Genomic DNA, 26,164 nt, shown 5'->3' with positions numbered 1-26,164 from the left:
GACATGAAAAATAGATCTGCATACCGCATTCAGATTTTTAAGAAGTATGAATAATGACTTCGAAACTCAAAGTTTCTTTTGGTCTTAGCAAATATTGGAAGGGAGTGAGCGGTCGGTATTTCACACCAGTACGTTGTGTGCCATCAAACTCGTGTTTGAATAAAGAGGTTTCCCTTTCTGACCTCAGCTTTCCGTGTGCTTCTTGCTGCTGTGAAAAATGAACAGGAGGTGATGAGATAAAAACTCCTCACTTACACTGATCTCTCAGATTGTTAAACATTCAAAGGCCTCTATCTCCTCTGTGTGGAAGGAGGGAGCCAGAGACGCAACTACCCAAGTTAATGTTAAGTGACAGCTATTCCATGTGACTCGACACCAACCAACAGGTTAAATAAAACAAGAACACATTCCAACAACTCGCGAACACTTACACATGCACATAAACATGCACATACACACATTGAGGATTTTTTGTGTGCAAATATATTTGCTGTGATTTGGTTTGTGGTAACACTAAAAAGATCAATACAGTGTCAAATGAGTTACATTACCATTACAATTCCTACATAACTTGATTTCATGCTTAATGACTATAAATGACCAGCAAATAAATGACAAACTATCCCATCAGCTTTGAGACAAGGAGTTGGCTGCAATCACTTCACTTGTGAACGTGTAGTAGTAGAGTGCTCAGTGGTGGAATGAGGTCATGGGTTGAATCCCCTGAATCTCCACTGTAAGTCGCTCTGGATACAAGCGTCTGCCAAATGGCTGTATTCTATTCAAGCAGCATTTTATAAATAGATAGATAAATAAATCTTTTAAGGAAGGATGCAGCTATGGAGTTCCACAGAAATGGCATTAATGGATGACTTTACTCTACCATAGCCGACCAATTAGGATGTGATAGCAAGTAGCAGGGACCTTTTTCTTGCGTGCTTTTAGTTAAAAGGCAGCTGTTATTTTTGAAGATAAACATTCTTCAAAATATGCCAGTGGCCACCTCAGCAGAAAAAGCTGGTTACTAGGTCACACATTGACATCCTTTGGCAGAGCTGTCTGAAACACATTTGAATGTGCCCTGGGTTTGAAAGCGGCCACTTATGCCAGACCCATACAGGCAGTCTTGGCGTGTGACACGTGGACTATTCCCAAAGCCTCAGCCCAAATATCTCTGCCACAGAACTGCTCTGACTTCTCCATTTTCCCTACTATTGCATTTTTTCCTGGCTTCACCATTTTTTCTTTTTTTCTTTTTACCACCTTCTTAACTATCTGTTGTCTGCAGCACTGGGCCAGATGGTCTGTTGCAAGACCTCAGAAAATCCCTCTATCAGGACATCTAAACAGATTCTGCCGACACCGTTGTTCGGGACATAAAAAACAAAAACGTATGTTTTACTTTGAATGTATATTTGAAAAGCAAGTTGATAGAGAGGGAGGTTGCTTTTATTAGTAAAATGAAATAGCAGGGTACTTCAAAGACAGCTGTTTTAGGATCATATTTCCAGGGCCCTTGTTTTATGTTAAATTCCATCGTTCGGCAGTTGTCCAGTGTACTAGGTGGGAATCTAGTGCGCTCGATGTGAAAAAACAAAAAAAAAAGAAAAGCGACAGAGCAAAAAAAAGGATATAAAGATGCTGTCTTTTCAGATGTGTCACGTTATAAAGGTTCCAGCCTCTCTTCACACTGTTGTAGCCATAGTCATGACTTTCCAGTGCACCGGTCTTTGCACTATGGTGTTGATGCATTGATGTTACACTGAGTCCAATATTTGGAGTGCACTGCCATCTGGGGAATTCATTCTCCCACCCCATTGTTTTTTACTTTCACAATTTTGGAACATTTCAGTTGTAAGTCAATGTTTCAAGACCTTTGATCGGAGGGAGAAACTTAAGCAATGCTTTTTTTTAGAGTCCTCCAGTTTATCAGCAGTGGTCCATCAGTGGCTAAGTCCCCAAATCGCTCTCATTAACCTCTCATGCAACTCATTTGATGTAATTTTAATTTGCAACAGACAAATCTCTTTATGTTTGATGAAAGGCAAAAAATGTAGTAATGAGTTTAAACCAACAGTGTGAAGTGTGTGCGTGTTTGGGTTGGTTACCTTGCCTACATTATCTGCAGCTCCTTTTTAGTTTACAATCAGTATATTTGTTTAGCTCAAAATGTTAAATAATCATCATAAATGGGAGCTAAACAATATGTACCATTCGTAACATGATAGTAATAAAATGGAGGGTCATGGGGGATATGACCATCAGAGCGGTGTACAAGTAATTTATTTATGAAAAAGAACAATCTTACACTAAAGTTAAACAAAACAAGTATACAAAAACATTTACATTTTTATGGACTGAAATCTCTGAACTGAATAAAATGAACAAGCTGAATAACAAACATGGAAGCATATGAATGCCATATAGAAGAAACAACAGCTACCCCATCCCTGTTTCTCACTCACACTCGGAACCTTTTCCAAATCCTTTTTTAATGAAAACTGTTGCGTTTCATCTACAAAAGATACTCCGGATTTTGTTACCATGATAACAAAAACACATGTTGTGCTAAATATTTTCACTGTGGTCCCTTTTAAAGACATTATCAGACATCATGAAGAATGTTTAAACCTCAGACTCTTGTTGGAAGCTCAAAAGAATTGTGTGCAGTGAATGTGTTAAGTGGTGATGGCATTATTAAATGTATATTATTACAGCCATGTCTGAACATCAGCTATGAAAAGGGTGCTATCTTGTCAATTTTGTTGATATATCACTTTTACGAGCATGGAGAACCAAGAAAATAAACAGTGGAGATAATAATCTGTACATGATGACCATACAGATTGCTCTGGAAGCAATTATCCCATACATAAACACACATGTTTACCTATGGTATCATTTGAAAGCAGCTGATGTTTATCAATACTTTTAAAAAGAGTTTTACACTTCCGTTTATGTGAGGTCAGATAAAATATTTTTGGCAAACTGACCTGCGAAGGAAGTTTGTGACAGCATGACAAATCTTGCAACGCTGGTATACGCTGTCTTGACATTTTTGATATTCAATTATGTATTTTGTCAGTGTAAACAAATAAATAATTATTTACAAACTAGCAAAAATGCAAACACAAAATGAGCAGAGTATAAATAATTTACAAAAGGAATTATAATACAGACTTAGTATAAACATCTTTGGCACTTGCTAAAATGGCTTATTAAATTTTTTTTAACTTTAGTGCTGAAACACATTCAGACTGAGAAGAATGATTAAATAATGTAATGGACTCTTAACAGCTAAACAATGTTTTGGTTACACAGACGCTGCCGTTTTAATTGTTGGGCGGAACAGAAGCGATGAGATAGAGCCGGCAGTGAGCATCAAGCTCACAGAAAGACAGTCACATGTGAGAGATGGTTTACAATTTGTCAAAATAAGAAAAACTGCATGAAAACATGTACAGCATGTAAGTGGTTGTACAATCGATCCTTATAAAATTAACATTGTACACACAGTATATGATTTTTTTTTTTTCTGCTGAGACATTTTAAAAACTCTTGTCCAACCATCTTTCCCATTAGGAAATAGTACACAAATCACCTGAAACAGAAATCAGTCATAGTTTCCTCCCCAGCAGTTCATCAAAGCAAAAATACATATAGAAACAGGGAGTCTCACTTATGATACAATGGATTTAGTGATGATGTGCTGTTTACTTTAAGACATTCTCGTCTTTTGCAAGTGAACTTGATTCAGTTATCTGTGGAAAAATTTAGAACAAATTCAATTAGTGACACATATAGAATCTAAACTCAATTAGATTTACACAGTGCAATTGCCAAAATGCAGGAAAAAAACATTTTTGCTGTGTTATGAAGCGTGTCCTTATTATTATGGCGGTGATTGTGAAAAGGCTGCAAGCTCATTTTCCACTCTTTAGTACTCAACATGGATATATTAAGTCCTTGGAATAAGATTCAAGGCCTCTCACAATGCATCAGGGGCATTGTACATAGACAAGCTGACAAGCACAAATGCAGCATGACTTTTTTTGCTTCGGCCAACAAACAACACATACTGTAAGTCTCCCAACATTACATTACCTTGTGAAAACTGTTGAAAACTCCGGCTTATCTGAATCTTAAAAAAGACGATGAAGATATAAATATTTTCCTTGACTAGTTCAGTCGTTAAAAAAAAAAAAAAAAAATGTCCCTCTCTGTTTCCAACATTGTGTGTTCACGTTAGTACATTAATTAACACATGGAAACACAGACAAATTAGACAAACCAAGGGTTTGACAAAAATAACACCAATATCATTGGTTGCAGCTGAGATTATTCTAAAATTTAAATTGTATTGATATATTTATAAATTTGAGTCATAGCATAGCATTACACTTAAAACTCTGTGGCCACTTTAATAAGCATACGAGGGACTTCAATGCAAACAAGTAATCAACCTGTTCCCGGCCAAAAAACAAATAGTTCTGGCCTTTGAACATAGAATCTCCTGGAGATCGAAACAGTTTGGTTTATATATGAATGTATTCCCCTGACAATTATCCAACTTTTCGGAATAACCCTGCCATTCACCATTAACAGCAATCCCACGTCATTCAACTCTTAGGTGTAACACAGCAACAACTGATCAAACTTAATCTAGCATACTATCTGTTAGACTAATTCTGCTGCAAAGCCTTGATTTTGACAAGCATTTGTCTGCTTCATTTAAAGAAAATCAGTGAAAATATTGAAAAGCATGCTTTATTTTCTTCAGACACCAACATCTATAAGCTTGTCATGGAAATGTTTCCTCTCTTCCTCAATCTACATGTCAAATACATTTGAGGTTAGATATCATTGTTGTCAAGTGTTGGAAATAAAGCTCAGTTGTGCCGAGAATTTCAACCATGCAATTTAAAACTGACAAGTTGACAATCAAAAAGCAGTGTCTCGAAATTTGTAAGTATTTCTGATCCTGGACAATACCTCTTTGTATAACATATTTATCAATATTTGTACAAGTATGAAATGATACTCAATTTTATATTAATTTGCACTACATGTCCATCAGATTCTTTTTATATTATCGGGGTATTCTAATATGTATTGCAAGCTTAGGGCAGTAGACATGCAGATAATATCTTTTCACGCTTTTCTTTTCTTTTGTTCACTTTTTTTACAGTACTTTACAATACTCCTCACAGTCACAGTGTGAAGAGTAGAACACAGTCCAATAAATACTTTGTAGCATATTCTGGTCATGTTTAGCACATTTTATTGGCCATATGGATATAAACAAAGCATTTATTGAATAACTCCTTAGAGACAGATGTACAGAGCTGAAAGGGTATAACCCCTATAAAAAACAGACTGCTCCACTAACCTTGATCTACCATGAAGCTACAATATGCTGTAAAGAATGCCTTTGTGGCCAGGGGATGAATTGGGGAGCATTTAGAAAGAATTTACAAGGAGATATGGGTCAGTCTTGTCATTAACATGAAAAAATACAAAAAAACAATAGACTGAGATCCAAAGTATCTCAGACAAACTGCAAGGTCAAAACCACAGTGGAAACCTTTGCAGCTCAGCAACATTTTATTCGTCACAATGTTAGAACGGACAATGTTAGAAGTGGCTTTTTCTCAAAGTTGAGAAAAGGTTTCTTTGAAAACTACAAAAAGCCCAGACCAGACAAGAATTCTCATTTTCATATTGGTAATAGGGCCAACTATACCCTGTGGATCAGAAACCTGAGCTAAATCCTGCAGGAGCCTGAAAGCGTTATATGCACATCATCAGGAGTTGCAATGTTGGGAAAGTCCACCTAATTAGTTGGGGAAATATATACACCTGCATTAATGGCCAAGGAAAACCAACATTTACCGGTCTCTACCATCATCATACAATACCATCAGAGATAGACTTGTGGTCTCATCCCTTTACCTGCGGGCAATATGCCCCAGGAGGTTAAAATAACTATAAACGATACTACACCACATAGCCCTATCAAAACCTTGTTTCAACTGACAAGCACTGGCTGCAAAAAGAGAGAGATACAATCAAAAAGGCACATGTCTGAGGCGTCAGAAATCAGATTTACATCATGTTATTATGAAATTGTTTATATGCATCACTATGCATCAAAATCTAAGAAAATGTTTCTAATACCCTGATAATTCAAAACCACAAAGTTGGGTCTCAGCAGAACAACAGAAAAACAAAATCAGTACCCGTAATATATACTTACTAAAGTGGCCAGTAAGTGGAAATGCTGTGGCTTATACACTTGATATAAACACTGCGGAAAATTATGTGTACAAAGTAATTTTCAAGGTGTTTTGCCCTTTTGGTGAGGAAATGAAAAAATGAACTGTGCAAATAACAACATCGCAATGGCAGAATTGTAAATGCTTTAAACATTTCTCAAGGTTTATTTAAAGCTTTTATTGTGATGTGTTGACAAAAGCAATTGTAGTAACTTAAATATCATTAATTTAAGGGGTATCAAAAATATTAAAAGTTGTTCCTTTTTTGTTACTGCTTGGAAATGTGAGGAGAGATTCCATTGTTGTTGAACAGTTACATTTAGTCAGTTTTGAACTAAATTTTATCTAAAGACAAAAGTAAAAGTGATTATGCATTGCTGGGACCTGAAAGAGTTTCTACTAACCTCTGCACTCGTATTTGAGGTCGGAGAAAAAGACCAGCTCTTGTGAGAAGACAAATAGGCCTAATCTTCCTCCAGCAAATGTCTTGTCATAAATTGGTCCCGAGTCAGCCATGATCTGTTTTCCTTCATAGACCACAACCCTGCAATTATCATGACAAATATTTAGTTTCCTATTTTTTAACCCATTGAGATCCAAATCATATCCCTGATCAGTGACAGACACCACAAAATGTATAAAAGAACTTGTAGCTGAGCTATTTGTAGTTTTTGATCATCTTTTGTTAGCACTTTCAATCTTCCTTCCACTGTATTTAATGCAAAATACTTGGGCGTATATACAGTACAGTAACTGCAGAACAGAAATTTAAGTGATTACATTGCAATGCCACATTTTTACCTGATGAAACCAGTCTTTGGCCTGTGAATGAGATGCCACCTGTAAGCTGTGTAATCTTTCCAACCAATATTCTTTGGGTCATGCCATAGAGTCCGAACCTACACAGAATCCATAAGATGACATGTGAAAAATAATGCCACTTTACAGTATTTACAAAAAAGCATTAAGACTTCAGCCTACCTCTCCGGGAGTGTTGCCTGTGTGCCACAAAGCATTCCTGAGGAATTCTCCAGTACCAGTTGTTGAGTTGACTACTTTGAGTGAAACACCAGAGATGCCGAAGGCCTTTGAGGGTTTGTCTTCCCAGTATGTTTGTGTGATCTGTTTCCACATCACCACGTAAAAGCGGGAACTTGATTGGTAGCCAAAAACAAATCCTGCATAGTCATCATCTCTGTCTGTGTTCACATACATGGTGCCGCTAAAGTCCACCGCATTGAACTCATCAAAGCCTGTGTCGTTGAAAAGAAAGGTAATGCTTCACATCAGGACTCTCTTTTCTTAAAATATAGCTCCTTTGGAGGACTACGTTCACATGAACAAGTTACGTTTGTGTGTTCCTCACCCACTGCGATGCCTGGGTCAGAGTTGGCAGTTTGGACAAGCTCTTTGCCCTGATGTCGGACCACCCAGTTGGGATCAATCTGAGTTGTTCCCTTTGGGTCCAAATGCACCATCTGGAACTTTCTGAAGTCTGTGACACTGATGGCGTCGTTCTCTGGACAAACATCGATAATATCTGGGATATTGTCGTTGTCAAAGTCATCTTTGCAGGCATCGCCTCTCCCATCACCTGTTGAAAAAGATCTGGAAATAAGTTCAATCTAATTTATACCAACCATGTATAAAACTGTGATACTACAACAGATTGGAAAAAAATCTATGGTAGCAAATCTGGACGTCCCATAAAAATATACCCATTTTATTATGCATGGGGAGGATCCTCCAAGTTTGAATAATGACTGATATGAGGAAAATATTGTTTTCTCCCAGGACACTAGATTCATACTTTTGCCATATTAGCTAACCCAAACCAGACATCTATTCAGGCTGTGACAACTTCCACGGTCACTTGTAACTATCTGAGGCCTGAAGTCTATTTCAGCCAGACAGCAGGCCATGAGCCCACAGAGGAAAGGACGCCAGTGGCTGATGAAGGCCACTGCTTGGAAGTAGCTGGCTGCTTTCTGTCATCGTCTTTGTTATTGCACGAGGGGCTAAAACGATTCTATCAAATAAACACTAACTGACAAGCTGTGTAGAGTGTGAATGCATTGCTGTCTGGGACTTTCTTCCATTGCAATCTGTTTCCAGTCAAAGACAGCTGTTCAAACTCCAGGTAACCTTGCTCAAATTGGGCATTGTGAACTAATCAAGAGTGAACGTTAAAGAAATAAAAATCTAACAACCTGGCGTGTGCCCTTCTTAAGTCATGCAGAATTACATCACCCATGCCTACAGTTTTCTGCTCTCTCCACAGCCACCACATCTCACACCTGCTGAAAGAGAACTAATTGCTAAATGTGATGGCATCTTGTAGACTAAGGCAAAATCTGTGTGATACCTACGACTATGTTAATTGTTCCGACTTGTTCTATGTGTCATTAAATGGTTATGTGTGACTAATGAAATAATATTATTGAGATTAAGAACTGAGTTATGAAATAACCGATCACTGTTAGGATTAAACTTCCTATGATATATTTTAATCTTACCATCAGAGTCCACCTGGTCTTCATTAGGTGTTAGTCTGCAGTTATCCTTGTCATCGGGTATTCCATCATTATCATCATCATAGTCACATGCATCTCCTTTGCCGTCCTTGTCATGGTCAGCCTGGTTTGCATTTGGAACATACGGACAGTTGTCCAGATTGTTCTGATGGCCATCCTCATCAATGTCATGATTGTTGTCACACAGATCTCCGACCAGGTCGTTGTCTGTGTCAGTCTGTTGGGTTAAAAAAAGGAAGCTTATAACATGAAAAAGTACCGCAGCACTGCGGCATGTGACCAGACTGGACGATAATGGATCTGTGGAAAATTACCTGGAGAGGGTTGTGCAGCAATGGACAATTGTCACACTGGTCACCAACGCCATCCATGTCGGTGTCCTTTTGGTCGGTGTTGTACACAAGTGGACAGTTGTCATTCTCATTCAAAATCCCTGGGAAAAAACAATGGTTGATAATGATATTTACCAGAAGAAGATACATTATGGCTGGACTTCATTTTTGCTAAAGAGGACTTAATTTATTCTACCATCCCCGTCAATGTCCACTGCACAAGCATCCCCTTCTCCATTGTGGTCTGTGTCTATCTGATCAGGATTGTGCTCATAAGGGCAGTTATCACAGCGATCGCCAACATCATCCTTGTCGAAGTCAAACTGGCGAGGGTTGTAAAGGAGGGCACAGTTGTCCTGTAGCAAAATACATATTCAGTTAGAGAATGCTTTTCAATTTTACCTCTGTAAATGCTCTGACTGTGAAAATGTTTCGAAGGTCTCCTACCCGTTCATCTAGGATCCCATCATTGTCATCATCCTTATCACAGGCATCCCCTTGGCCATCTTTGTCAAAGTCTTCTTGTCCAGAGTTTGGTAAACTGGGGCAATTGTCCTAAATATAATGGGACATTCAACTGCCTAATACTTCCTTGGGGTAATAATGGCATCATCAGCTAATTTCCACAGGCTGGTTTCAATTATATGGTCTTTAAATTCAGTATGAATGAGATACATAGCAATACAATACCTTCTTGCAGTGATAGGTGGCATTGGCCCCACACACAAGGTTCTGATTGGGCCAGCCATCCAAGTCTGAGTCTTCTCCACAGATGAAGCCATCTCCAGCATACCCAGTTTTACACTCACACTTATACATTGGGTCACTGAAATGGTTAATGTAGATGCACTCTGCCGATTTGTGACAATTGTGAGTTCTGTCCTTGCAGGGATTCTCTGGCTCACACACCTGGAGAAAAGAATTGGAAGTACATTATGAGATTTGCCCTTGGTCATTAAGAACCTTTCAAAAAAGGAGGCAACTCCAGATTGGGGTGATTTGGTGCATCCTACATCCAACCGTGCATCACTACTGCCACTTTCACGTAGCACAAGCTATTCACAGCTGCCACTCATTACTCGAAAATGAATATAACTCCAGTTTGGAAGCCACTTCATGAACTAAAAAGAGTAGAAAGTGGCAGGAAGAACAGGCCTTTGATCAACACTGTGAAATGGAGCCTTTTCATGCCAGCAATGAGACAATTCCCTTTTTCCCAAATCAATTAGGGAAATTGGAGCATCAAATTAAAGACAAGCAGCTGCAAAGGCCAAAGAGTGACAAACTGGTCCAAGAGGGATATTATGCAAGTGCCAGTCTGAAAGGCATGGCATGTTTTTCAGTTTTCCAATGGCTTTGTGAATGTAGTTATCACAACAGAAAAGAAAAGTTAAGAAGTCATTATGACTTCAATAGATGTTGTATTTATTAACTGTGATAGTGCTATATTAGTAGACACGACAGGAAGTAGAAATACAGTACAATGTACAGAAATGTCTTAGCCTGCCTCAAATCTTACAATGAATGTAACAGATGTGTCACATATGTTTGTCTTTAAAAAGACACATATATGCACACGCTCACACACATACACACACACACATACACACATACACACACACACTCACATATACAGAGTTATGAGGTCATGGGCTGTATAAATGTACAGTGGCCCAGGGCAGCACACACACACACACACACACACACACACACACACACATACACACACACACACACACACACACACACACACACACACACACACACACACACACACACACAGAGTAACTTATTCCATCCGTCATACATGATACAATTCATTCAAAATGTTTTGACACTGTTGTTTGCTCACATTGCCAGCTTTCCTCTTTCAAATATTTCCCCCACTGGCTTTTGGAGAAAGCTTTGGGGATATTTAATCAATAACCCAGAAATGGCCCAGACTCACCTGTTTGTTCTTTTTGGCAGCCTCCACTCCCATACCAAAGGGTTGGTTACCCTTGTAGCGCTTTGGACAAGGCAGGCAGTGGAAACCTGGATCAGTGTTGACACATCGCTGCATTCCACTCACTTGGTAGCAAACATCAGACACCATATCACACTGGAGGAGTGAAAGAAAAGCAGCAGCAAATGCAAACAAGTAATTACATGAATGAAGTCTTAAACATACATCTGGTTTATTCATATAAGATAAACAGGAAACTTTACCTCATTAATGTCTTCACAGTGGGTACCATTTCCACGGAAACCGGCCGGGCATGGGCCACACTCCCAGGAACCATCTGGAGAACTATTGCAATCCACTCCCCCAAAGCATGGGTTTGAAAGACAACCATCTGTGAAGGATTTAAACAATAAAATTGGATACACACAAGGGAAATTGATTTATATGTTGCAAGACATATCTGTACAGTGTCTCAAAACAGCTCACGTTTGATTTACAAATATTTTTTATCTTTGAGGGTTCAAGATAAGAACGAGATAATAATTTGCTTTATTGTGCCATGTATATGTATATATTGATTTGAATGGGTTTGCACACAAATGCTTTTAACAATGGAGAACAATAGAAACTCTGCCATTTTGCAAATATTTATCCTGTTACTTAGATATCAAGGGTCTGCATTTGATCCAACATCAATGCTACTTAAGTAGAAGTGCTTTGAACTAAATTCAGACCTGCTCCTAATAAAAACACAATCACACTAATGTTTAAAAGCTAAAATATTTACAATGGAACAATTGTAACATTTGCCAGGTGTTAGTAACATTGTACAGTTTTCTGAAAGCAATAAAGAATTAAGGTATCATCAAAATCATTACAACCCGGAACTTAAAGTTAAGTGGGCTCACCAATAGGACAATCTTCTTTGTTGCAGCTGTCACTGTCATCAGCTTTCCCAATACACGTCTTTCCACCATGCTGAGGTTGAGGGCTGTTACATTCACGTGTACGACTTTTCATTCCACCGCCGCATGTTGCTGAGCAGATTGCCCATGGAGACCAAGGACCCCAACCACCATCAACTAAAAAGATATCATCCATCAATATTATCTGTATCTCAAAATTGAGTAAACTGCTGGTATCAAATATTCTATTGCACAGACAATCTGTGTCAAACTTTCAACTTAGATAGATGGCCAACATCAAGCACAGCAGTTATATATCGTACCGGAAACTCCACACAATCTGTCAGAATTGAAGAGGCCTCTCTGATGAGAGGTGAAAGATCTTTAAGGCCAAAAAAATAACTTAACTCCAGTTTCCATAACACTTGACAACTATTGACCATGACATGGATGGCTGAGAACCTTCACAGCCATTTTTTTTTTTTTTTAATAAAAATAAATACTGAAAGTCACATTTCTGAGGAGCAGCCAAAGAATAAACAACTTGGGGATTTAATACTACAAAAGAAAACATGCTAAGCTGATTTGTGACAGCATTTCCTGGAGGACAAGCGGCCAGTCCAAAACACATGGGGAACGTTACCTCAGGGGAGCGAGAAAAAGTGTAGCTGTGCAAAAAAGTGGTAATGGTGAGTCTGCTTGACAGAAACACTCACTCGGACATGACTTGGCAGTGCAGAGCTGAGTCTCTCTCCCGTTTCCCTCGCAGGCTTTGCCTCCCAGCTGAGGAACGGGGGAATTGCAGTGTCGTATCCTGGTGATCTGGCCGTCTCCACAGGTCACTGAGCAGGATGACCATGGTGACCACAGACTCCAACCTCCATCTTGCCGCACTGAGCATCAGACATCAAACACATCAGGCAAAGATCACAAAAACACACATGTCATGTGTTATCCTTAAGATTTCCTTTCAGTAAAATAGTAACAGACATATTAAAACTTCCAGATTAGAAACCAAAAAAAAAAAAAAAGCCACCACTTTTTGACAAGTAAACATTATATGATGTTGGGGACCATGGTGCATTTTCACATTTTTGGTGCTTTTTTTTGGTTGGTATTTATTTCTGTGAGTATAAGCCAATTCAGACACTCAAATAATGCACATCTAATTCGTTACTTTCATCTAGCTCAAATACTGCAAAAACCTCACAATGTACCCACTCGTATAATCTATATCTAATGATAAGATTCATTCATATTTTAATTTTCTCTGCAGTCATTGGTCTGTAGAACACCCATTGAGCCACTGATATACTTGGATATAACTTGCACTGGGCAGACCCTGAAGGATGACCATGCAATCCAACTTCAATCAGTTTCAACCTCATTTAGATGGATCTGAAAATCATATAGCATAACTGGATTTTAATAACATTACTTCTTTTCATTCAGGTATGCCATACAAATACTTAGCAATAATCATTGTTGAATTTGTAATAAGTAAGTTGTATTTGTTTATCGTGACAATAGAACAACAGATTAGGGGTGGTGGGCAAATATGCAAATACGGCAGCAGATGACTAAGTGTTTTCAAAAAACAGGCCTCAACGGGTAGGCTCCTAACAATTTTCAAGGGTTTGAGGATTAAGAAAGACAATAATGAATAAGTTCAATAGTAACTTATGTAGAGCATTTAAATATATGTAATCTGGAAAAGAATTTGTCTGGCTGTGAACAGATCAAGGTGATTCTTACAGTTTTCCGCTTGTCCTTGGAAATAAGAAATTAATACATTGGAACATACAATTTTTATATCTCTGATAGAGAAAAAAAAATACAAGTGTAATACAGACGAATTTTTAACTTTACTTACAAACATGAAATATATACATGATCCCATTAAATAAACAATTAAACTAGGTTGCAAAGAGTGATTTTTTTCCACTCCAGATTAATCTGTTGATTGTTTTTGAACGAATCGTCCATGCGCTGAATTATGAAAAATATCTATTTCAAGATTTTGATTTCTGTTTTTACAAAGCTAAAAAATACTTTCCAAATGCCTTTCCAGAAAAAATGCACATAAATGAAGTTGAAATGTAAAGATTACATATTTCTTAAAATTGTTACTGAATTCAGAGACCAATAAGTCATTAATTAATTGCATCAAGGTTTAATAAACATTGGCAATTCTTGTTTCTAGATTTTCCTGCAGTATTCAAAAGTAAATCAAATATATCCTCACCACGGCTATCACATTTACTGGGGCTGCACTTTCGGGTCTGGATTGAAGGTCCAGTGCAGGGGTTACTAGTTGCATCACATGATCTCCCCCTTTGTTGTGTTCCAGTTCCGCAAGTGACCGTACACTGCGTCCACTCTGACCAGGGGGACCAGCCATAGTCATCTGCTGCTCACAGAATAATAGAAGATATGATTACTTGCCTATTTCTTTTATTTAATGAATGCAAATCAAATCTCATTATCTTGTAAACCCTCAGTTAAATTATGAGCATATTTATATCTTGTCGATATGTCATGTCATTTCAAGTTTGCTGCAGCACAAATTTTCAACATGCACTGCGCCGATAATTTGAGAAAAGCAGGCATACATAAATCTGCTTATTTATATACCGGCAAAAAGGAAATGCAAAATACTTACCCATGCATACCGGACAGCACTCGCCATCAACAAACAAAGGGCTGGCACAAGCTAGTGGAGGGCAGGTAATCTGGTGACACACTATCCTGGACTCCTGCCATCAACCAATAGTTGCAATATATCAAGATAAATAATATCAACACTTCATTTATACATATTTCCATATAACTTGGTTGTACCTGGCAGGTACATTTAGTGCAGCTGTCTACAACCCAGTCTTCCTTATCATCAAAAAGGCGACCATCCTGCCAACACATGTTTTTCTCTTTTGGGTTCCTTATTCTCCCGAGGGCCTCCCTCATGACTGTGTTCTCCTCTGTCTGTGAACATACAACAACAAATAGATTTCAGAAATCATTAAGGCACACATTATTAGTATTTCATAGCATTCTAACGAGGGTATACATTTGCTGCCAGGGTGATTACTTTATGACCATCTGCCAGGCATAAAGAGAAATTGATAATGACACTCAAGTAGACACACTGCTACTTCTTTTGATGATGGAAATATAATATATATATATTTTTTAATAGTTAAATTAGTTTCGAAAGTGTACTGTCTGTGCAATCACAATCAGACAGGCTTCCTGTGGCATGTTCAATAACCTACCATCTACCAACTATATCCATCCTGTGTAAAAGGAAAAAAACTTTATATGTGTGAACACACACACTCGTGTTTGTCTTTAAAAAGACACATATATGCACACACACACACACACACACACACACACACACACACACACACACACACACACACACACACATATGTATATTGTTTAGTTTGATAGAAATGCAAATGTGGTGTGCAGTCAAAATTTTGGGAAAACTACCATTGTTTATTTGAAGTTATTCTAAGAAGGGGAATAGGTTAAACTGAAGTTATACATACTCGAAAGGATAACAGTTTAAACGGTTTTCAACCTTTTCTAAACTTTTCTAGTAAAAAAAATCCATTAAAAGACACTGCTCAGTTATGCTCATTGTAACCTCCAACCCATTTGGACATCAGGAAATCACTGGCTGGACTCCTGACACTTGGGAACTGTCTGTCGAGGAAAACTACTGCCAAAGGTTTGTGTGTGTGTGTGTGTGTGTGTGTGTGTGTGTGTGTGTGTGTGTGTGTGTGTGTGTGTGTGCGTGCGTGTATGCTTCTAGTTGGAAAAGAGAGGCTGCAGTGAGCAGCATTACAATCCAAGACACCACTTGGTCTGGAAGAGCCTCAGGGACCCTTCTCATCCCAGCTATTTTTTTCTCAAGGTTCATGCCCAGACTCTCTTATTGCTGGGAGCCACCCAGAGGAAACACATGGGCTGTTTAAACACAGCCAGACATTAGACTGGACCCCATCACTGCCAGGGGAACACTTCCTATATCCACATGTAACATGTCATAAAATCTGTCTGACTCATGCTGCCACAGATACCAAGAGTCAAAAGGGTTCAGCCATCAAATGCAACTCAATAAACAGTCCTACGGCTACTTCATGTTTCTTTCAAACCAAAGTAGGTTACCTAGTAACCTGATTTAAACCTTTTACTTTGTGGCTGTCACATAAATGTTTGCATCATTTATTCCTCAAATGTGAATTTTCTCAAAAATGCCAATTTCCTTTCAGCATGTGAAGGCAGCTTTTGGCAATACAAAACTGAGACTGGTTAATAACATACAAACCAGACAGTAGCTTTTCGAGAACAAAATCAGGAATCCCACGGACAATCATAAGTAAATAAGAATCCAGCATATGTCTTGTAATACTTACCACTTTTTGTAACCCATCAATAAGGTTACTGACGACAACACGAAGACCTTGGAGCTCTTGGAACATGGTGCTAAGCTCCTCACAGGAGCGCTCACACATATCTATCCCTGGCTCATCTGTCTTCTGACCTATAACGTTGGTAGTGATTGAGGGATTCACATCCACAGTTTCTTTGCTCTCACTCACAATATTGGCATCATCTGAAGAGGAAACCAAAGAGAAATAAGGGTGCATGACAAAGCAGATGAGTAACCTGCATAGACTGATAATAAAAAACATATTTCAGCAGTCATAATTCAAACACCATGATTGGTAACTGGGTGATTTCCTGTTTTCCCTTAGCCAACCACATGATCACAACAATGTGGGGATTAAGATGATTATTGCCTCCCCCAAACAGATGGACTGTCAGCAGTGTTTGATTTAAAAAACTTGACTTTTTTTTTTTTTTTTAAATGATGACACTCAATCTTTCCACTGGGAATGACAGCAGAATCGGCTGCGGGAGAACAAGTAGGGGGCATGGGGAACTCAAAGAAAATATGTGGGTGTTCCTTCTTTGAAGAGAAAACCACACCGTTGTCATGAACCCTTTAGATAAGCGGGCATTTCAAATATGAACCTAACAGATGAGAGTGACCACACAAACAGACACGGAGCTGTACTCTTAACCTTACGGATAATCAGTCACAAAGACATCCTTGTCTGGATTCAAACACTGCAGAGTAAAATATACCGACCGGTGAATTGAGTTTTGATTAAGTTACTCCACCCCCTTTCACCCTTTCGTCCACAAAAGGAAATTATGTTAAACAGCATAATTTTTGAGCCGAATGTAAAGTTTTACCGAGTCCCGCACCGTGAAATGTCTATGCGCAGTATGATACTGTATAATAAAGACATCTCAACACAGAATAGGAGACAACCATATGTAGTTAAAAGTCGTTTGAGCTGTTAAAGGCCCAAGTTTACTCAATGATTTTTTCCCTCCAGTCAGACAGCAGGAATGGCGGCTTGATGAACTTCATGAATGTGTGGAGAGAGGAAACAAATAAGCAAAACTTATATGTAGGCCAATGCAGAATGCCTGGCATTCAGCCAAGGTACAGCACATATCTTTTAATGGTTTGGATCATGCTATATAAATTGGAAGAGATTAATGGCATGCTGGGGACTTTAAATCATGAAGTCATCCAAACTACCCAAAGATATTCCACTCCAGTCAGGTCTATGTTTTCCTTCATTCTTGGTCTGCTGGATTCATTCAAATCTCATGAGTACTTCACACTGTGTGAATGTGAACGGGTGCTTGCTTGTCTGTGAAAGTATTTACACATTCTTCTGGGCCTAAAACATACGATATTTTAACAAAAAAAAAGAGTCCAAATTAATGGAGAAAAAAGAAGCTTCGATACAACTGATGCATTGCAAAATGAATTTAATCCATAATTCTATGTGTCTTTTGCTGTTAAAATTGCTATCTGTGCACGACTTTGTTAGCCCAGAGAAACTGTCCAGGTTTCCGTGACAGTTGTCAAGCAAATAAAGTAATTCTGACGGAATTCAAAAAATAAATGGAATGCTCTCTATATCATTCCAGCACTGGCACAGGCCATATGGATTTGCTTTGTCACTTTGGATAAAAGCTTCTCTTTTTCAAGTCAGGTGACCGTTCCTCTTAGTGAAAAAGGATGATAATATACACATTTTGTGTTTTTAGTCACAGCTGGTGTTCGTGTGAGCCCCACTGAGAACCATGAGGTACTAGTCCCTGTTTGAGAATAGCTTCAGCTGAGAAAAGTAACCCAATCAGCCAATTTATGACTTCACTGTGCGTTTGCGTGCACGTCTGCGTGTGCATGGGGAGTGGAAGCTCCTTGCTCTGCAGTATACACTTTCCCTTTTCCATTTTCTTTCCCAGGGCATTATTCCAAGTCTACTGCCAGTGAAAATAAATGTAAGCATCTGTATGTGTAAATGTAAGTATTTTGTGCACCATGCATGCGGCATGGCCTCTCAGACGCTGCGTCCACTGCCGTTTTTGTAAACGTGAAGTAATGACAGGAGATCTTACCACATATAAAATCGGCACGTTTTTTGACCCACTTTTAAAAGAAATTAACTGAGAATGCAAAACTGTTTGGTCTGGAAAGTTGCTGTGGTTGATATTTAACAAAAGACAGACACCATTCTCAAAAGTTTGCACGTGAAAGATTTTCCCAGTCACATCTGCAAGGTATCAGGCTTGAGTCAGTTTGCAAATACAATTATTTTGACTCATCCATTGTGTTATGAAATTCACACAGAAGAAACAGATCCCTCTTTTTGAACATAATGGGGAACATTTGAGAGAATGCTAATTTTAAGGAAATTACAGATGGTCAAAAGAAAGCCATGCCACTTTACCTTGCTTGGTGACCTCACAGTCTTTGTTCAGAAGGATGTCATCTATTGGGGTGTCGAAGACAAAACGCACATTCTGTAAAAGGCCCTGTTTGGTGATGGGAGTCATCATTAACAGTTTGGCAACTCCGTGTTTCACAGATACTATCAAAAATTTGAAATCAATGATTGCTAAAAACAGTGTTTACTGATCATAGTTCAACAACTAAATCCTGCATACTTTAGAGTTATACATCTTAAAAGCAGAAATAATACTACATTTCAAGGTCATCTAACGCTTGCGTAAAATCATTTCCTTTCATCATATATAGTGTGTATAACCAGGGCAATGCAGATATTCGGACTACAAATAAGTAAATAAATCTTCTCTTTGAATTGTTTTCTACGCACTTTATTTCACCATTTCAGTTTAGTTCACATGCATCTAGTGGATGGCACACTGAGCTGATGAAATTGAAATTTACTTTAAAATAAAATACGACTTTATTCAGCATAACTACTTTTTTTAATGTGTCTATTTTTCTAATTTTCCCTCTCCTAAGCATTCATGCGCTGATTATCAGTATATAGTACAACTAACAAGTCGGACAAATTCACACTTGAACTTAGAAGTTCATTCCTGCTTTTGCCAACCATAATTTTTACATACAGGGGGCAATTTAGAGTCTAAATTTAGAGTCTTCTAAACACCAAACCCTTCAAAAAACAGAGAAACCATAAGGCGCTGTCCCAAACTTAGAGGAAGAAATATTTTAGTCTAAACTTGAGGAAACAGTGGTGTAAAATTAGTTTTTTTTTATAAGGTAAGGATAAACCACAGTTCTGTTTTGCACAATTTCAGGCGGGTAACTAAACATCGATGACTCTTGTAACCCAGTAGAGCTGAGCAAAGCCACAGACTGAACATCCAAGGATCTTCTGAAAAGTGATATCTACCAAAAAGCCACAAAATGGGTCTTACCCTGAAGTGATTCTCCCGAATGGATCCCTTTGCAACATACATGCGTCCCTCCGCCTGCAGGTGCTCATAGAAAGGCTCATCCAAGATGAAGCTGTCTACTAGGCTGCAGCCCACATACAGGTTTGCATTCTCTCCATGAACATGCAGTGTGATATTCTTCCACTGTGAGTCAGACAAGTCCACATCCTCGAATGAAACTATATTCTGCGAGCCGTCCACCCAGTATACCAGATCCAGTGTGTTCGCTCGTCCGTTGGACACGATCTCAAACTGCCGCTGGCCACCAGACCCCTCCAGACCAATCAGGGTGCCCCTTGAGGCACGGTACTGTCGAATGCTGGCCTCAAATACAAAACCCTCATTGTTTTGGATCTGTCGTAGTATTTGTTTTAGTATTGGGGGGCTCACTGGGGGCAGGTAGTCAAAGCGGAAGAAACGGTAGGCAGGGACATCTGAGAACTGGCCTCGGACCTGCTCGGCCCCCAGAGTCCTGCGGTTGATGCCGCTGATATTAAACAGATCAAATGTTGTTTCGTCGTCCTGCTCGCCATCTATGCAACAGGTAGAAGTGCAAATAGTATAAAAAGAAGAAAAAAAATTGTTAATATAATGATGACGATTTTTGTTATGATTATTATCATTTCTTTTCAAAAAGAACATTAAAATGATGGACATTTGAACACGAAGCCTTGTAAAGCCCAAATGTATAATTAATGCAAACAATGCTTTAGATCATAATCACAGTAATCACTATTATCATTAACCTAATAGTCATTTACAGGATGTTTTTACCTACCTGGAGGTAATGCAAGGAGGAATTCAAATGATAAAAGAAGCAGATATAAACTTCTGAGTATCATATCTCCTTAAAACAAAACAAAGATATTCAGATTAGATTCAAAACAGTCTGCAAAGCCATGGTCCACCTCACATGCATGGGCAAAATTGTTGAAAAAATGAATATCATCAAAACTGTGTTAGGTGGGAAGGACAAAACTTTTTTTCCTCCCCATAACAAGAAAAAATTATTTAAATGTAACCCAACAAAGGTTTGGTGTAGGAATTGCAAACCTGGAGGATTTATTGCACTTGTTAATTTCTAAAGAGAGGAACTACAATTCAGCTAATGATGTGGTGGTTTGAGAGAAAGTGCAGAGACACAAGAAACAATTGAGACACAATAGAGTAGAAAAAAATAAATCAAATGAAAAAAGCCTGTTTGATGAGCACAGGTGTTACTAAGATTCCCCTATTATCTTCCAACAGTGGAAACAAAATATATGTATTCATATATATATATATATATATATATACAGTGTGCAAAAAAATAAAGGTAACATTTAAACAACGCAATGTAAGTCCTTTATTTTTTTGATCAGTATATATACATATATATATACACACACACATATATCTATATATATATAGATATATGTATGTATGTATGTATATATATATATACAGTGTGCAAAAAAATAAAGGTAACATTTAAACAACGCAATGTTAGTCCTTTATTTTTTTTGAGCAGTATATATATATATATATATATACATATATATGTGTGTGTGTGTGTGTGTGTGTATAATTAAAGGAGTTAAATAAAGGAGTGACATTGTATATATACATGTTTATGGAAAAACTTGCAACGTCAAAGAGCCCCAAAACCTGCCCCATCTAACTTACCTGAAGAAAATAGTTCTATTCAGTGGAATATCCCCCAATAAAAAAAAAAACGGTTCGAAAAAGAAAAAGCACTTTAAATGCCCGAGGGTAGAAAAAGAGGGCGAGCGGTATCTCCTGTGAGGGAGCGGAGAATCCTAGAGTCCTGCCGACTCGACTGCATCCACATACTGGGGCACCGAGTCTCCCTCCTCCCTCCTCTTATATGCAGACTCACGGGGATCCTGCCAATCAACTCTGCTCGCCGGAGACCGTTTTTGTGATCGGTTGTTAAGAGACAGGGTTACATAATTGCCTTCCGATGGCGTAATTTTGTTATACTTGCTCAAACTCTGAGGCTGGTATGCCGAGACCCCTCCCTTATTTTCCTTGACACGGTGATGCCCACCGTTCCCCCAGTCAGAGCCACTCTCACTGTTTTCCTCTGCAGAGGCGAAGGGAAGGGAAGGGAGGAGGGGTTGGGGAAAGAAAAGTCATGGGTTCACTTTTTTTGAACTGCTGCTTTACACTTGAGCATGATAGAACAAAGAGAATTGGGATGAATAGAAATGTATAACTCTAAATATTGCACAACTCCTGAGAAGGGACGTTAATGAAAAGTGAGAATTCGCAGTGAAGCATAAGACAAAAAGCATGAAAGTCATACAATAGATATTTCAGATTCTTCCATTTTTGCTGGAAGCGGTGTCTTGCGTCTGGAGATTGTCTCCTGTTTGCCAAGGCTTCCCTCTGCACTGTCAAAAAAAGAAAAGCTGATATTACATCTCATTCTTGGAACCCTGTTATGGGACAGGAGCTGCATGTGAGCAGGCCTCCGTGTACCAATGGGATTTGTTTGAGGGATGGTTTGCGTCAACTGGAAACGTGAATTCCATTTAAAGGAAAAAAAAAAGAGAGTGACGAACAAACAGCTTTACCCAAAATGGGGTGACTGCCTTTCAACAACTTGGATTCACTTACCTGACAGAAATTAGAAACAGTAGTGAAAAGTTGGTCCGACGGATGGATATAGTGCCTCTCACCGATGATAAAAAGCACTCAGCGCTGACCAGACAGCGCCGGATTAATACTGTCAGAAGAGGAAAATTCTAAATACTCCACAGACCTGCAATTATCAAATGTGGTAGTGCAACTGTCCGGTGTTGTTTCTTCAGATGGCCCTAAAATCTGCGAGTTTTCCATTTTTAAAGGACTTAATATGGTAATATCATTTGTGGAAGAAATGCATCATAATTATCATCTTTTTTTTTTAAATAGGATTGACCTTATATTAGGTGCCAAATAAACCTTGAATAAGTCTTAGAAAAAATAAAAAGATCATCACATGCAAGGTTGAAATAATGGCAGTGACATACATTCTGAGCGAATGAAGTCATTTCCAGGGCAAGTTCAACGACTGGTCATTTAATACGACGATGGCGGCCTTATGTGCGGTCTTCCTCGATAATTCCGTTTACCTTAATTTGATGGCAGTCTGACCCAAAAGTCTATTTTTGAGGTTTTTATAATCTTTGTCGGCAGTGCTTATTCGGTCATTTGATCAACCAGTGATGGTGCACGGGAAGAGCGGCTGGTCGAATTAATGTTTGCCGTGTGAAGAGAACTTCATTGGAGGAAATAGAGGTAATTGTTTTTCAATTTCCTGCAGCACATCAGTCGGTGGCTGTGAAAGTGAATCTGCGGAGTGGTTTCATCCAAGGTGAGTCATGTACCATTTTCGAAAGGAGCGAAAAAAATTAAAGGTGGCAACATCGAAAGCACACACTTATTTAAAACAGGATCGTCTCAGATTTTACACATTGTCGTCTTGTACTTAAAGGGATACTTTTCTCTGAGCCAGAGTGACTTTGTCTCAAAGCACCACTTTGTTTCTCAATTGGCCACAATGAGTCACTGCCGCAAATGAAACATGGCTGCATCTAAAGTGACAGAATCTTGAGGTCAGGGAACATTACTAAAAATCTATTGCTGTTGTTTCGTTTTTTGTCACGAGAACCAAACACAATAAACCGAATGGGAAAAAGCTTTAATAGCCAAAGTAAAGACGAGGGAATTGAAGCAAAGAGCGGTCTTGCAAATAACAAACAACTTCTGTGTTTCCTGAAATTTGTTTTCCAATATGGAGGTATGATTTTTATTTTAACATATATTACTATATCACCTACATAGCCTTCTTCTTCTTCTTCCTCTTCTTTCGGCTTTTCCCTTCAGGGGTCGCCACAGCGAATCCACTTTTTCCATCTAACCCCTATTCTCTGTATCCTCTTCTCTCACACCAACTACCTTCATATCCTCTCTCACTATGTCCATAAATCTTCTCTTTGGTCTTCCTCGAGACCTCTTGCCTGGCAGATCCAATTCCAGCATCCGTCTACCAATATATTCTCTATCCCTCCTTTGTATATGACCGAACCATCTCAGTCTGATCACCTACATAGCCTGACAGACAATTTATGGTCTCAGTCACAAGAAAAAAGCAGCGATCATCTTGTTAAATTGAAGAGGACGATATAGGGGAGTATACAAGTGCGGCTCGTCTGTGATCGACAACCTTTGAGTATCTCAGTCATTTGTAGGGAAAACATCCGACTTGATCAAGTTTTCCCATTGACTTTAACAGTCTAACAGAGTTTCCAATGAAATACAATGAAATTTTCACCTCTATTCTACAAAAATCTGCATACAGAAATATAAATCCGAGTATATTTTCTTTTCAAAATTTGTATATGTGTTGTGTGCAACCTTAAGATAACAATGGTTAAATTGTGTAAAAAAGGAGTAAGTTGTGTTAGTTTTGCTATCCAAACTAAGGATATGTTGAAAACCTGGTTTCATTTTGTAAATATAAGAGGAGGGACCATGAAGATGATTAATATATCCCTGTGATACAGGCTGGACTTTACTGTATGGTGTTGCCCAGGAAAGGCAATAAAACAGCATGTACTACTTGGAATTGTTTGTTCATATTTAAATCATCATATTTGATCCCAAACCCAATGTGGAATTGGACTACACATTTCAAATTAACCACTGCGGTGCAACAGAAATGCCATGGCCTACAAATCAGAATCCCCAGATGTTAGAAAAAAGAAGTTGCTTGGTTCAGCCTCCAGTCGAAATGAAATCATACTACATATTTGTTTAGTGACCATGAAACAACGATCATACTCACTAAAAATGCAATGCGTGTCAAAATGACCTCAGTCAATTCTTTGGTTTATTATTCGGGCATTTATGCGAAATATTTAAAAGCTGTGCATTTGTATGAAAGTTTCGATGTTGAATGACAGTTCCTGTGTACTATTCATAAGTAATGCTTTGCTTTCCGCCCCTCGAAATAGTTGCCATCTTTTTATTTCACTGATGTCATCCATCCACAAACATTGATCATAAGAGACCTTCAGTAGTACATAGATGGACAAATGAGACCAATAACTGTTTAAAAGATGAAACAAAAATTAGAAGTAAATATATAGTTGTATACGATACAGGTATTGTTAGTTTGTCTTTAACGCCAGAAGCAAGAGCGAAATATCTGAGGAAAGTGTGTTTTTGCTCCACCTATATGAACCATTGCTGAACACATTCCTGGGAGAACCCCTCTTAAATATCACAAAAAGAGTACTTGCTGACTGCGCTGTAGGAACAAAGCCTGGGAAGTGTGTAGCAGAGTTGCCTTGGCCAAGAGAGCTTGTCGTGGTTAAAGTGTGCAAACATTGCATTTCATGTCTGTCATTACATTGGAAATTGAGGACAAGTGGATGCTGAGTTGAAATGAGTGTACTTGGCTGCAATCCTCCATTAATACGGACAATTGTTTCAAATGTGCAATACTTGGACACATGACCCAGAGACAGAACCACATGGGACCTCAACCAAACCTGGAACTCTCTGAACTTGTCCAGTCCCACCTCAATGTGTGTAGACACAATAACCTCAGTGTCATGAAACATATACCATATGTGACACATTTTCCCATAAAGAAACGGTTTTAAGGTAGATCTGAACGTGTCCAGTACCCAAGGTGACAGTTAAAGGACAGACTCCACCACGAGAATCTGGATGTTTATTTCCCGCCCTGGACACACCTTTACCCTGTGCACCACAAAACTATCTCAAGGGTGTCAGCAGTTGCCAGTCATCTCGATATGTAGTCATGCGGGTACCATGATCCTGGAGAACAGCTTTGGTAATTTAAATGCAGGGTTTTACAAAGACCCTTTAGCTCAATGCCAGGTCATGGTTTTTCTATACGTGTCCTTAAATTAAGATTTTCATTTTCAATTTCAACTACATTACTAGGGGTATCATTACCAGAGTTGATTGTTATATCTTTATAGTATGCATACATTGATGAATGTACTCTTAGAAATAACTGTCTAGCATTACCCTCGAAATCTTTTGACTTGTTTAATGTTTGGATCAACAAACTATAAGGTACAAATGTTGACATATTTAATCATATAATTAACATGGGCAAAGTACAGATAGTTGTGGAATTCTATTTCCTTTGGTTTCCCTCTGTCTTTACTTTTTTCCTTTTACAAAATTTTATTGGTCTGTTTATGTAAAACTGTAAAAACTATCATTGTATTTTTAAAAGGGCAACATAAATAAAATTTTATTTACTTGCTTACTCATGCAAAGGGTTGTTTTGATAAATCAGACGTAGCTCGAATGAACAACACAAACACATGCAAGGACA

General features: G+C 38.4%; 1 protein-coding gene across 2 annotated transcripts; it reads right to left on the bottom strand.

The window, feature by feature from the left end:
* Positions 1-2,267: 2,267 nt before the first annotated feature.
* thbs2a (thrombospondin 2a) lies at positions 2,268-21,637 on the bottom strand. Of its 2 annotated transcripts, XM_086167975.1 has the most exons (23): positions 21,463-21,637; positions 20,576-20,644; positions 19,780-20,330; positions 18,822-18,906; positions 16,416-16,615; positions 14,833-14,973; positions 14,654-14,747; positions 14,237-14,401; positions 12,708-12,884; positions 11,995-12,168; positions 11,350-11,477; positions 11,090-11,242; positions 9,832-10,050; positions 9,589-9,696; positions 9,338-9,497; positions 9,124-9,242; positions 8,792-9,026; positions 7,642-7,869; positions 7,257-7,528; positions 7,077-7,174; positions 6,680-6,819; positions 4,105-4,141; positions 3,524-3,761 (listed from the first exon to the last, which is right to left on the bottom strand). In XM_086167975.1, exons 2-23 carry the CDS (start codon positions 20,637-20,639, stop codon positions 3,758-3,760), a joined length of 3,552 nt encoding a protein of 1,183 aa, XP_086024101.1. In that variant the 5' UTR covers positions 20,640-20,644; positions 21,463-21,637; the 3' UTR covers positions 3,524-3,757. The 2 variants fall into 2 exon arrangements, with proteins under 2 accessions (XP_086024111.1, XP_086024101.1); XM_086167985.1 differs by lacking the exon at positions 4,105-4,141 and having other exon boundaries at positions 2,268-3,761.
* Between the last annotated feature and the right edge of the window lie 4,527 nt (positions 21,638-26,164).

Source organism: Fistularia commersonii, chromosome 2 (genome assembly GCF_037954325.1).
Source record: "Fistularia commersonii isolate RoL2024-O1a breed Wild chromosome 2, RoL_Fcom_v1.0, whole genome shotgun sequence".
In the NCBI taxonomy this organism is placed as follows: domain Eukaryota; kingdom Metazoa; phylum Chordata; class Actinopteri; order Syngnathiformes; family Fistulariidae; genus Fistularia; species Fistularia commersonii.
Note: the sequence above shows the minus strand (reverse complement) of the source record. Positions and strands in the feature narration are given on the sequence as shown.

What these genes read in the sequence shown, in the direction of transcription:
- thbs2a (XM_086167975.1), bottom strand. Translation starts at nt 20,639, where the DNA reads ATGATACTCAGAAGTTTATATCTGCTTCTTTTATCATTTGAATTCCTC. An exon ending in CAGTAAATGTGATAGCCGTG is followed by an intron (nt 12,885 to 14,236) that starts GTGAGGATATAT and finishes TCTGATGCTCAG; the next exon opens with TGCGGCAAGATGGAGGTTGG. An exon ending in AGACCAGGTGGACTCTGATG is followed by an intron (nt 7,870 to 8,791) that starts GTAAGATTAAAA and finishes CTTTTTCAACAG; the next exon opens with GTGATGGGAGAGGCGATGCC.